Source organism: Sycon ciliatum, chromosome 4 (assembly GCF_964019385.1).
Source record: "Sycon ciliatum chromosome 4, ocSycCili1.1, whole genome shotgun sequence".
NCBI lineage: Eukaryota > Metazoa > Porifera > Calcarea > Leucosolenida > Sycettidae > Sycon > Sycon ciliatum.
The window spans coordinates 6,879,585-6,892,747 of NC_088646.1; the positions used below are offsets into that span (position 1 = coordinate 6,879,585).

At 49.2% G+C, this 13,163-nt stretch overlaps 1 protein-coding gene and 4 non-coding genes across 5 annotated transcripts in view; 4 read left to right on the forward strand and 1 right to left on the reverse strand.

Annotated features, from left to right (window-relative positions):
- Positions 1–13,163, forward strand: part of LOC135814161 (leucine-rich repeat-containing protein 9-like) — an 86,481-nt gene that overhangs the window by 66,090 nt on the left and 7,228 nt on the right. Inside the window, exons 35-37 of the mRNA XM_065327238.1 lie at positions 3,162–3,310; positions 4,607–4,680; positions 6,629–6,708. Coding sequence (XP_065183310.1) covers positions 3,162–3,310; positions 4,607–4,680; positions 6,629–6,708 — 303 coding nt within the window. The remainder of the gene's footprint in view (positions 1–3,161; positions 3,311–4,606; positions 4,681–6,628; positions 6,709–13,163) is intronic.
- Positions 5,628–5,700, forward strand: Trnak-cuu (transfer RNA lysine (anticodon CUU)). The gene has a single exon. It is a non-coding gene; the product is annotated as a tRNA-Lys (tRNA).
- Trnaa-agc (transfer RNA alanine (anticodon AGC)) lies at positions 7,113–7,185 on the forward strand. The gene has a single exon. It is a non-coding gene; the product is annotated as a tRNA-Ala (tRNA).
- Positions 8,059–8,131, forward strand: Trnaa-agc (transfer RNA alanine (anticodon AGC)). The gene has a single exon. It is a non-coding gene; the product is annotated as a tRNA-Ala (tRNA).
- Trnaa-agc (transfer RNA alanine (anticodon AGC)) lies at positions 12,699–12,771 on the reverse strand. The gene has a single exon. It is a non-coding gene; the product is annotated as a tRNA-Ala (tRNA).

A 13,163-nucleotide genomic window follows, 5' to 3' on the forward strand; every position in this document is an offset into this window, starting at 1 on the left:
CCGAATCGACGTCACTGTCCGTACCCTATTCTCCTCTCCCTTCGTGCTGTTTCCGAGGGAGACAGCACTGAAGTTCTCCGGCTGCATGGCTCCAGTCTCTCCGGAGGCGTGGGTTGACGACGCTGGAGGCGGTTGACGGGGCTCACTGTGCAGCAGGCGATGGTGATGCTGCGTGCACCCGTTGATACCGCACTCCCGGTCCCGTGGGCAGTCCTTGCCGCTGTGCCCAGTCGCAAGGCATCTATAGCATGACTTGCTTCGCTTCGCTGCTGCCCAGCGCTGGCTTACAGTTTGTTTCTCAAACTCTGGGCAGCGCCAGATCGGGTGCTCGCCACCATTGCAGCATTGGCATGTGGACCTTGCGGTCGGCACATTGCCAGCGGTGTTTGTAGCTGTCACGAACGTGGTCGTGCGCGGTTGCACAGCGTCGTGAGCAGTTGCCGTCCGAGTCGGCTGATTTCGACTTGTCCCGCTGGTTGACAATTGGCTCCTGACGTGATGCTGCTGGCTGATGCCTTCGATAGTTTCCGTGGCGGCAGCAAGAACTTCTGCCTCGGCATTCAGCCACTCCAGCAGCACCTCGACCGATTCGTCCTTTTTGTGGTGTACTATCCAGCGGCGATACTGGGCCAACAAGTTCACCGGCAGCTTCTGCTGGATCCGCTGGTAGAGAATGCCGGTACCTAGCTCGGTGTGCATACCGGCATCCTTTAACGTCACCACTGCCATGTCGAGCACATCGGTAAAGCGCTCCAGGTCCTGGGCTCTACCGGATCGAATAGGTGGAGATCGTTCCAGCTCTTCCATCCTAACCGCAAGGCGCCGGCGACTCCCACCGAAGCGTCGCTCCAGCCGCCGCAGAGCAGCATCGTATGCTGCTGCCGAGTAGCCAAGACTCTCGATGGCATCCAGCGCCTCACCCGCCACGTACTGTCGGAGCTGCAGCAGTTTGAATTCAGCGGAGAGCGGCTGCTGGTCCACACAAACGCTGAAAGCGGATTTCCAGCGCTCGTATTTTCGCTTCTCTCCGGTGAACACGGCAATTTCGATCCGCTTCAACTTGCTGGCGATGTTGATCTGTGCAGCTGCTGCTGGAGCAGTCCGTGGCGCAGGTCGAGCTGCGGTGCCTCCGACATATGTCGGAACTGGGGCGAATACTGCGGTCTGGGGTGCTTGCATGCCAGCGCTGAGTCTCGCACCGTACTGTGACGCTCCGGCCGAGATGGTGTGCGACGGTCCAGTAGACACAGGTGAGTTGTACATGACTGCACTATTGCTCGCACTCCACTGCGGTTGCTGTTGTTGGTACATGTATGCCTGCTGCGGCCTAGCACTATTGTTGCCATACGTTGCATACATCATACTAGGTGTTTGATCAGCAGTATCGTGGATCAGGAAGGCAGAGCCTTGTTCCTGATTTATAGCGGGAGCGTTGCTGCCCGTGGTCATAGTTGCAAATGACGCTGGCAGCACTGAACTACGTGGCTGGTACTCTGCAGCTGCTGCAGATAAAGCGGTACATGCATTGCTGTTGATCATATCCGTTTGCGGTGGCGCGTGTGCTGACGGGGTTGCCATGGCAACGGTCGGGAAGGGTTCGGCAGGTTCCCCCACACGCTGACCACTGAACATTACGACACGACTGTCCGGCTCTACTTTCACCCGTTCTCCATAGTCTGCAGCCCTGGGCAACATAACCCGCGCATCGTCCTGGCGACCAAGAAACGGTGCATCTTGGAGCGCCGCACGCAGATCTAGAATTTCTCTGCTTTCCTCTCGTACTGACGCCAGTAAAGGCGTTGCCCCTCTCAGTGGCGATTGCTTGGGACTGGGAGTCTGCCTGGTCGACGCTGCCAGGCTCGCTCTGCTGCTCCTGATGAGCACACTCCTGGCCAATTCCATGGCATCGGAATACTGGCCTTCCAGCTGCTTGTACTGCTTCTGGAGACCAGCATGTCTCCTAGAGTCAGTGTCCACCACCGCTTCCATGTACTCCATGATGACCTTCTTGGTCTCGTCATACACTGTCGTCAAGTGGCTTCTCCATGCATTTACGTCATCCTGGTTCGGCACCTCATTCGTTGACTCCACTGTCAAATTTCTCCTCGTATTTGTGAAATCCGTTTTCAGCTCTCTCTTTTTCCGTGCGAGGTCTTCTAGTTTTACCTCCATGATGGCTCCGTGAAAACCATCCTCTGCTACCAATAGTTTGGAGTTGACAGGAGGGCATGCACATCGAAACCACGCCTTGTCAACGACCCCTTCTTGCTCAGTTTTAACGACCACACTCAGCCAAAGAACAAAACAACAACGAAACACAACGACACACCAACGCTGATGTGGCATCGCAAATCCCGTACCGTGCACGCAGGCACTGGGTTGCAACAGAAAAAAGACGCGCTGCAAGCGTGCCAAGCAGCGAGTGAGTACAGAACGCGTACTAATGCCAGTCATGGCAACGGAAGATAAAATTATGGAGATCGACCCGATCGAGAGCAGAGTACGAAAAAAGCACACATTCAAAGTTCAAACTGTGCAACAGAAGCAGAAGAGGAAAACGAAAATGAACACTTGTCGTGAAGTGCTTCTGTCCAAGGGTGCTTGCACCCGACGGGGTGACAGCGCCCCTAGTCAGACAATACAAGGCAAACGAAATAGAAATTAGCTGAGTCACAGCGCGGGACTCCGAAACGAAAACCGGTGAGTATGTAAATATTAATTGTTTCGTACCTGCTGTACAACGTAACAATTCGTAACGTAATTTCAAACTAGCACTCGTAGAATTGTAGTGCGAATGTGCCACTCGATTATAGTAACAACGACAAAGAGATACTCTTCTAAACACTAGATCCTTAAAATGACCTTGGTACTCATGCTGTCTGCTACGGCACGCTCACTGTAAACTTTTTGAATTGTCCATTAACTCCAAAATGGCCACACATATGTTACCTATGACTTCTCCATCCCCAAACGGTGGTTATAGAAGATTGGTAAGAATATTGACTGAAGGTGGTGGGAACTGTTCTCCCAGTAAGTGTTAGATCTGTCTTAACAGCCGCAGAGTAGTCGAACACTTCTCTGTTGCTTTCCTCCGCCATTGATTACTTTGGCAATAGCAAGCTGCTCTACATTTGTACCTGCCATATGCATGTACCACACAGGTGCTATGCGTGAACTCCAACAACATCGAGCACATGCTGGGCAAGCCTGTCAATGGTCACCTGGTGCCCAGAGTCCGGGCAGTTGCACAGGCGTGCGAGGACACCGGCATGCCTGCACTTCTACCACACCTGGAGGTCCTGCACGCCGCGTAAGCCTAGTGTATAGTGTTTGTCACCGTATTGTCTCTCTCCGTACTGTCTCTCTCCGTATTGTCTCTCTCCGTACTGTCTCTCTCCGTACTGTCTCTCTCCGTACTGTCTCTCTCCGTACTGTCTCTCTTCGTACTGTCTCTCTCCGTACTGTCTCTCTCCGTACTGTCTCTCTCCGTACTGTCTCTCTCTCTCTCTTATCTGTATTACATGTATGCGCATGCTTGTTGTAAAATAAATCAGTCCTTGTCTTGTCCCGCAATGGACTCCCGCATGGCTTGCAGGCCAAACCTAACAGTAAGTATGTCACATCATTGAGGTGCGATTGGTGATCTACTTGTCGGAGGCCGTTACTAAAGTCGATTTGGCTGATTTATTTCTGCACACCTGGAATAGTATCACTGGCATGGTTAAAATACAAGCACCAACTTTCCAGGATAAGCTACCAGTTGGGGATAAAGGGCATGTGCCAGTGAAAAGAACGGAAAGGGAAATACCCAGTAATCACAAACATTAGATTTGTATAATAGTCAGCGTGAGAGTGCTGATAGTGTTCAGTTAAAGTTGGAGCATACACCTGCCACAGTAATGTGATGGTATAGTGGTGTGAAGGAGTGGGATCATATCTAGCTGAACAAGGGCTCATTATTGTAGGAGTTGCATTTTGATATAAAGTATATTTTTCGCAGTAAAAGAGTATTTATTTGTAGAGCTTGTGTTGATACAGATTCCTAGGTTCAAACCCCATGATGGGCAGTTAGTTACATTTTTTCTCTCCTTGCGTATTTTGTATCTGCATGTTATTACCCTTTCCGTGAGTCGCTCGTGAGTAATGTATGAGTCGTGTATGGCTAAACCCGTATGACTGTCTGTTGTGAACTGTGATTGGCTGCTAGTGTTATTGTTCTAGAACATTGGTATAATTAACCAATCACAGTTCACAGCTCTGGAATATTCTAGAATTTCGTCGGCGACCGGTTTATATAGATTGCTGATTGGTTGATGACCAAAAACATGGCTGCCGCTCGCCGTGTGTTTTGTCTTCTTGCATTGTTCTTTTCTTGTGCTTTTTCACTTCTTATCTTTACTTGCCGAGTGTGCAACTAATAATTCTGTCCTAACGAGTATTCGTGAAACCACAAAGTGAGTGCTTTGTTTGAGTGTGTGAAATTGTCTCCGAGGGCCAGCTATTACATTATCACCAGATAGAACTTGCTCCGACACACCGCATGATTGCAATTGTCATGAAACATTGCCAAAGTGTGCTCTGTTGTCCTATTATGTTGTCTGAACAGAGAGAATCGCTTCGCCTCTATGATGCACGTACAGTTGCACCGGTTTCCAGCGCTGCAATCTGTGTACCTGCAAGGTAAGCCGGGCGGCCCGGACTGGCTGCTTCACCAAGCCAACGGGAATCTGTGTGTTTATCTTGTTTGTCTGCACTATGTGATACATGTGATACATGTGATACATGTGATACATGTGATACATGTGATACATGTGATACATGTGATACCTGTGATACATGTGATACATGTGATACATGTGATACATGTGATACATGTGATACATGTGATACCTGTGATACATGTGATACATGTGATACATGTGATACATGTGATACATGTGATACATGTGATACATGTGATACATGTGATACATGTGATACATGTGATACATGTGATACATGTGATACTGTAGCAACTACATGTACAGTGAAACCTGTCTAAGACGACCGCTCAAGGGACCTGCAAAATGTGGTCTCTGTTACCAGATTGTCTCCTTATCCAGGATCGTTTGGCTGCAAATAGCATTCCTTGGTCCTGGTTAGAGTGGTCCTCTGAGGCAGGTGGTCGCCTTCTCAGAGTGGTCTCCTTGACAGGTTTTACAGTACATCTCACACCAACATGCTGGTCCTGGTCCTACATGCTGGTCCTGGTCCTACATGCTGCTGCTGGCCCTAGTGCTGGGCCTGTGTAGGTTACACAGCGTCATGGCTTGCATAAGAGTCAGTTTCCGTAATCCTTACCCACCACATCAGGAGCTGTGTTCGCGCCTTGATCCTTGAGGGCGGTGCCTATCTATGTATGCGGAACTGCTTGTGTTTTCGGGCGTAATTGCCGCTGTCTTTAGAACCTCCTTATTGGCAGCTTGATCATATTTTCAGATAACTGGACGTCTTGTGCTCACAAGCTGTGCATGACTTGGAAGAACAATCATGAAATATCTCAATCGGGTGGTCCACTGCTAGTGAGCCGGGGTGTGGCAAGCACCGCCTAATACGTGTGTCGTCAATTTAGTCGTCACGGGTTTGTCGCCCGGCTAGCTCAGTCGGTAGAGCATGAGACTCTTAATCTCAGGGTCGTGGGTTCGAGCCCCACGTTGGGCGCCAAATGTCGTCACGGGTTTGAGAACCGTGAACGAACTGCCTCTACGCTCCTCGCCACACCACACAACAAAGGACTAGCACAAATTGTTAGAGAGCTTTTCTTCTACTTCATTTCAGTAGGCGACTGGGGAACTCATAAAGAAGAACCAACACTGACAACGAACGACTGACGACTGACACTGAGACAAGACGAGACAACAGAATATATTATAGTGAAGGCGTACAACGGGGACACGACGAGCAAGTGTGTACCAACGGGGACAGAAGACGGTGCAGCCGCATGTACGCAGGAGTCAAAAACAGCGCAGCAGCATGTACCACGACTCAGCAGCATGTACAACAAAGAGACACAAAAGCAGCCACATGTACGACAAAGAGCTACAAGTGCAACCGCATGTACAACGAAGAGACACAAGCGCAGCCACATGTACAACACGTGCCTGACTGACACTGGCACATGCTGGCATGTGCATACGTCAGTCCATTGCATGTTCCACACTCATACAAGCATATCAACTCAATCTACTGGCAGCTAGCTATTTCGACCTTGTTAGGTTTCGTCAGCAGACTGGCTCAGAGTTACTAGCCGAACTGATCGCGATGAGGTATTATGAACAACAAAGCTTATTTAAACCAGCTCAAAGCATCAAAGCATATCTATACATCAGGAACTTGGCGGCCGCAAGCCGGTGCTCCTATTCTTGATATTTATGCTCCCAGTGATCATCAGGCAAGTAGCGATTGGATTGCCGGAGTGTAGGGGACAGGGACAGGAAAGGGTAGGGAGGCCGTCGCATCTGGTGTGGCACCAGTTCCACACATGCGCGTGAAGCTAGGAGAACGGTAAGACACATGCTGCTTGTGAAGGAAGGAGACTGAGTAAGAGCGTATTTTAATGTTGATCTCTCGCCTAATCCTGTGTCGACAGGTAATCGCATTATTCATGTGGAGGGACTGGAGCAGAACTACCATCTGAAGGAGCTGGTCTTGGATCGCAATCTCATCAAGGTAAAGTGGAGAATCACTGTAACAACTTAAAGAGAGAGCAAGCATACTTCTTTTGTAGAGAGCAATCATAATAGCTACTAGCCCATGCCTCAATTCTCACATCTCCATCTGCAAAGAAAGAGCAGCGGTTTAGCAAAGACCATGGGCTTTTGGTGCAGCGTGCTGTGGCTACTTTTAAGAGATCAGTGAGCTCACTGCGTTCTGCTAATGTAATGGACGTCGATACAGTACTGAGATTATTGCACAGGGAAATCTATGCAGGTGTGTGCATTGGTACACCTAGCCACTGCAATGCACATGCTACGCATATGTATGGCCTCTACTTGGCAACAGCACAATGAGGCAAGTTTGATGAGGCAGTGTCACAGGAAGATGAAGGAAAATGAGTGGAGCTTTAGTGTGCAGGGGGACTAGCTCACATGGTAGAGCGCTCGCTTAGCATGCGAGAGGTACCGGGATCGATACCCGGGTTCTCCAGGCCAACTTTTTTTGTTTGTTCGAGCTTGTTTGCATGCATTTCCAACTGTAATCAACCAGCAGCACATACTGGTATGGAGCTACTGGACGTTTGACTGTACTGAAAACATGCTATGAACATTCTGATGCCAGCGAGAAGAAGGTCCTAGTAAGGTTGCAGTAGCTGCCAAATGTTTCAAGAGTCCCTGTTGTAGTTGTGTGCACGCCGTGAGGAAGGTTTTTCAAATTCGACACGTTTGATGAAAAGCCATATTAGAGACTCACCAAGTTAGAAACCAAACTTGCTCTTACCAATTGCAGATAAAAGAGACCAAAGTGCAGCCCATGTTGAATTTTACAACTGTTGCAGTTCGCCAATTCTAAGTTCACCTTCACCTATCTATCTCCATTGAACTGAGCAAATTGGTAGCCAAAATATTGTGCAACGCCTGTCTATGCTGCGGCGTATTACCACTCCCATTGCAAATTTATTGCTTAGACCATCATGAATCATCGGATATCCTCTCATACCGTGGGTTCTGAGCTGGATATCTGTATTGCTATCTGTATCACTATGGTGATAATGGGAATGATATGCATGCATGTTTTGCCCCTTGCACAACCCGCAGCAATGCGCGACAGAATTTACATTGGTGATACGGTAATATCTCCACGCATACCGGCGTGATATGCGAAAAAGCCAACGCTTCGCCATGGGCTCATTCTTACGGAGTTGCCCACTTTAGTTTATGTACTCTTGCTTGTACTCGTACATCATGACATTCTGATTTGTAGATGTAGTACTGATGTACTCAACCCAAACATAGGGCAACGGCAGCGCAAGAAGCATTGTGCCAAGAAGATCAATGCAAATGAGCGAGGCATTGTTGTGCAGGGGGACTAGCTCACATGGTAGAGCGCTCGCTTAGCATGCGAGAGGTACCGGGATCGATACCCGGGTTCTCCAGGCTGACTTTTTTTGTTCGAGCTTGCATACCCACAACCTACAATGATGCCATTTGGGGCAAAACTTTTGCCCCAAATGGCATCATTGTAGGCTGTGGCATTTCTAACTTTGTAAGGCCGCAACCACACTACGTAAAAATCACAGTACAAATTTCCATGCATATCTCAGTACAAGTCGGTACGCAACCACACTACACTTTTCGGACTGCATAGATGACGTTTTCACACGACCAGCACGTGACGTTGTCGTACCAAAGCGTGTGCCATGCGCTGGAAAAGACCGGGAAATTCAAAAACAATGCTGATGCTATTATATGTACGATGACCCGGTACAAAAGCAAAGTTGTACACAGGAGAAGGAGCGCGAAAACGACAAACGTGGCTTTCTACAGGGGTGCGCCAGTTGCTGAAAACCTACAAAGCGCATTTTGCATTTTGCACGAGTCGGCATGACGATTTCTACTGTAATGCCGTTTGTACTTGATTTTGTACCTAATGTGGTTGCAGCCTAAAGTACCGTTGATCCGCCCCCCACGCCATGTCGCTTCCCAGCTGGGTTTTTGGCAGGGGGCGGGAATTAGATCAAGGCTTGTCAAGTGCAGTACGATGTACAACAACGTGGAGGATCAGACTCGATGTGCTGGATTGTGCACATTTTCATCCTGCACTGTCACGTATTGTGTGCAGCAGTGCATGCTTCGGTTCAACATCGTATTTTGTTGTACGAGGTGAATTGCTATTTCTGGACATTGTACATTTCTGGACATTTCGAGTAAAATAATTTTTCGTCGCATGTAGAGTCAAGTCAGTCAGGTTGATGAAGTTTTTTCTTGTTGTAGTTGACAGCTGGGCTGTTGTAGTTTCACCTCGTGTCGGTGCCTTGTTGATAGCTGTAACGTTTGGGTTTGTCCCAACGTCAAACACAAGACTCCACTCAACAGCTCCAGACAACGACTGAGGTTTATTTACAAGAAGAAGGAAAGATAAAGATAAACTGTCATGATGTGTATATGTACACAGTACGGGAATGCATAGGTTACTGATCCAGGAACGGATCGGGTACATCGATAGACTCATGAGAGTACAGAGTACATAGAACGATAATTATATAGATTGTGTCATCCATTTATGGGTAAGCGAATGGGACCACAACATCTCCCTTTTTATGTTTGAAGAGAAACGCAAAACTCAGAGAATACAGAGTCCTGCACATACAAACAAGAGGGGGCAGAAACACATAATACTGAGCAATGTGTTCACAGGTCGAGTCTCGGCGGCGGCCGGGAAGGACGTGTGGATCGGCGCAAGGCAGGTTGAAACTCTACATCAGCGGATGGAGGTTCAGGTGCACTGGCATTCAACTGCGGCGCCGGTTGCACATCGGGCAGTATCTTGATATGGCGACGGTTACGGCGGTACTCGGTGAGGTCGTCTGTGGCTACGGTATACGAACGCTCATCGGTACGTTCAGTGACAACTGCTTCTGACTCTAGGTCAGGGATCCAAACTCTTGTACCTTGCTCTAGTACTGGCAGTGGCTGTACTCGATGTGCGGCATCATAGCTAGCACTCTGGCGTGTCTTGCTGGCTGCCTCACGTTTCCGTAGTGCTTCGATATCCGGCCAGCCGGGACGGAGCGCTTCCTTCGTAGACGGAAGACGGGTGCGAAGACGGCGACCGAATAGCAGTTCTGCTGGTGAGAACCCGTTCGCTAATGGTGTGGACCGGTAGACGAGAAGGGCATCGTCAAGGTTGTCGTTAGTCTTGAGAAGACGCTTGACGGTTTGTACTGCTCGCTCCGCCTCACCATTGCTCTGCGGATATCTCGGGCTACTCGTACGGTGGCTGACTTTCATCACGGTTGCGAAGGCTGAGAACTCGGCACTGGCGAATTGCGGGCCATTGTCCGATACCAGGACTTCGGGTACACCGTGTATCGAGGAGCTGCTGGAGACGGCGCTGGAAAATTTCCGGAGCACTGGTGATTCCGAACGGCAGGCGTTCGAACTTGAACCGGCCGAACGGGGTGATGAACGTGGTGAACATGGAGGCTTCTTCTGACAGGGGAATTTGCCAGAAACCAGATGCGGTGTCGAGTGTGGAGAAAATGGTTGACCCATTAAGCTTTGCCAGCGTGTCGTCCACAGTAGGCAACGGAAAATGCTCCCGTTTGACACTCGCGTTGAGCTTTTTCAGATCGACACACACTCGGACATTGCCATTCGGCTTCAACACCGGGACCATCGGCGCACACCAGTCTGTCGGCTGTTCCACCTTTGTTATCACCCCCTCAGTCTCCATCCGTTCCAGCTCGCGACGAACTTTGAGGCGGATATGGATGGGCACCCTACGTGCGTTGACGCAGTTGTATGGCTTTGCATCGGGGCGAAGCTCAATCTTCACTGGGTCGCCGAGCATGCAACCAAGGGCAGGGCTAGCAGTTGACACACCAATGTGGCCTCGCTGGACTAGACCCATTCTCTGCGAGGTTTGGCGGCTTAGCAGGTTGACACCACCAGTGGCAATGACCAGGAGTGTGATGGAGTACGAGACACCATGCAGGGTAGCCTCAGTACTGAATTCGCCATCAATGTCAAGCTTCTTGCCATCTGCTCCGGTGACATGAGACTTGGTGGGACTGAGTGCTGGTCGTTCTGGCAGTGTGTGGAAACAGTCACGGGTCAAGATATTCAGGTCTGCGCCTGTGTCGATCTTGAAATTGATGTCCGCGTGACACACACGGAGCTGCACAGTCCAGGGTGCGTCAGCACTGTTACTTTGAGTCGAGGCTGCTCCCAGAAAGTGTGCTGGGTCTTCGTCATGTCCTGTCGTCGACGCAGCATGTGCAGCGCGTCCAGAACCATTGGAACTGCTACGACAAACTGACGCGAAGTGGCCTGTCTTCTGGCAAGTCAAGCACGTCTTTGACTTCGCTGGGCATTCATCGCGGTTTGCCTTGTGATCCTTTGAAGAACCACACCACAAGCACTTGCGAAAGTTTCCACTTGACGATTGGTACGATTTCTTACTAGACGACTTGCTGGGTGCAGGCGAGGAGCGCTGTCCATGGCCTCGAGCGCGACTAGTTATAGCTGCAGCAGCTTGCTTGCCGAGATGCCCGTCCAAGGAAGATTGCTGGGCGACTTCAGCATTCACGGATTCCGTTTTCCGAGCAAGACTCACGGCTGTTTCCAAGTCCAGTGAGGTGTGATCCTCGAGCTGTAGCTTTTTTGAAACTTCTCTGTTCGTCATGTGAGCTACGAGTCGGTCTCGGATTCTCTCATCAGGTTTATCAAATGCGCAGTACTTGGCGGCGGCTCGTAGTCGGCGGACATACGTTTCGACAGTTTCCCCTGGGGACTGCACGCAGTGCTCGAAAAGAGTCCTCTGGTGGATCACGTTCACGCCAGGGCGAAAATACTTGTCGAATGCTGAAAGGACAGGGGCAATTTTCTTCTTGTCCTCCGCCGACAGGTTCAAAGACTCGAAAATCGGGTCGGCCTCGGGACCCATGGAATAAACAAGCGTATCCACCTGGCGTGGCTGGTCTGACTCGTCCAGTTTGGTCAAGGAGCGAAATCTTTCGAACCTGGCTTTCCAGGTTGGCCATGCTTCTGGCGCTGAGAAGTCGAAAGCGCCGGGGAGTGGGAACTTTGCAGAAGACATTTCTGCAATCAAACTTCTGACACCATGTAACGTTTGGGTTTGTCCCAACGTCAAACACAAGACTCCACTCAACAGCTCCAGACAACGACTGAGGTTTATTTACAAGAAGAAGGAAAGATAAAGATAAACTGTCATGATGTGTATATGTACACAGTACGGGAATGCATAGGTAACTGATCCAGGAACGGATCGGGTACATCGATAGACTCATGAGAGTACAGAGTACATAGAACGATAATTATATAGATTGTGTCATCCATTTATGGGTAAGCGAATGGGACCACAACAATAGCCTTTTCTTGGGAGGCATTTCAACGAGTTTTGTGGTACTATGTCGCATGAGGATTTTGAATTTTGAGTAAAATAAGAAGTAATGGACGAATCGTTGGCATCCCCATGTGCACTCCACCTCAGACGCTGTATAGTCTTGGACCTGTTGGCTGGAAGTGTGAAGAGGCCAACTGCAGTCCACCAATAGAAAAAACAACAAAAATGGTGCCGTATAGGATGCCTATTGACGCTATTTTACTTTCATGTCCAGAATTCCATACAGTGAAATTTAGGCCAAAAAATTGGCCTGTCGAAAACATCCTGCTATAAAGTCTCTGGGATCACAGCATGAGCAATTGTCACATATTTGGAAAGATGAAGGATTAGGCCATACAATAGATACAAAATAGATATGAAAAATGTAAAACACACAGCCAGTGGGCCTCTATTTTATTTTCATGTACAGAAATTGCTATTCACCTCGTATACGCCGAAGTCGCTTCACAGGTAGAAAATCGACAGGGGGCGGCAATTAGAGAGGGGGCGGGCGGATCAACGGTACTTTACGGTACGAGCCAGTAGACCAAAGTTGGAATGCATGCCCACAAGCTCGAACAAAAAAAAAGTCAGCTTGGAGAACCCGGGTATCGATCCCGGTACCTCTCGCATGCTAAGCGAGCGCTCTACCATGTGAGCTAGTCCCCCTGCACAACAAAGATTCATCCATTTGCATTGATCTTCTTGGCACAATGCTTCTTGCACTGCCGTTGCCCTATATTTGGGTTGAGTACGAGCGTACATCTACAAATCAGAATTTCATGATGTATGAGTACAAGCAAGAGTCCATGAACTAAAGTGGGCAACTCCGTAAGAATGAGCCCAATTATGCATTCGAAAATACTTTTGATGTACATGTAGATGAGATCAATTTCATTTCGTTCATGCCAAGTCACTGAACCTCTCCCATTAATGACGAGGATCTTTGAAGGGAAAGAACTGTCTGTATCAGCAGCTGCAAAATAGCGCAATACTTCCTCAGTCTCACATTTGGCCGCAATACGTTAAATAGTCATTCCTGTAGGTTAGTGTGGAAAAGA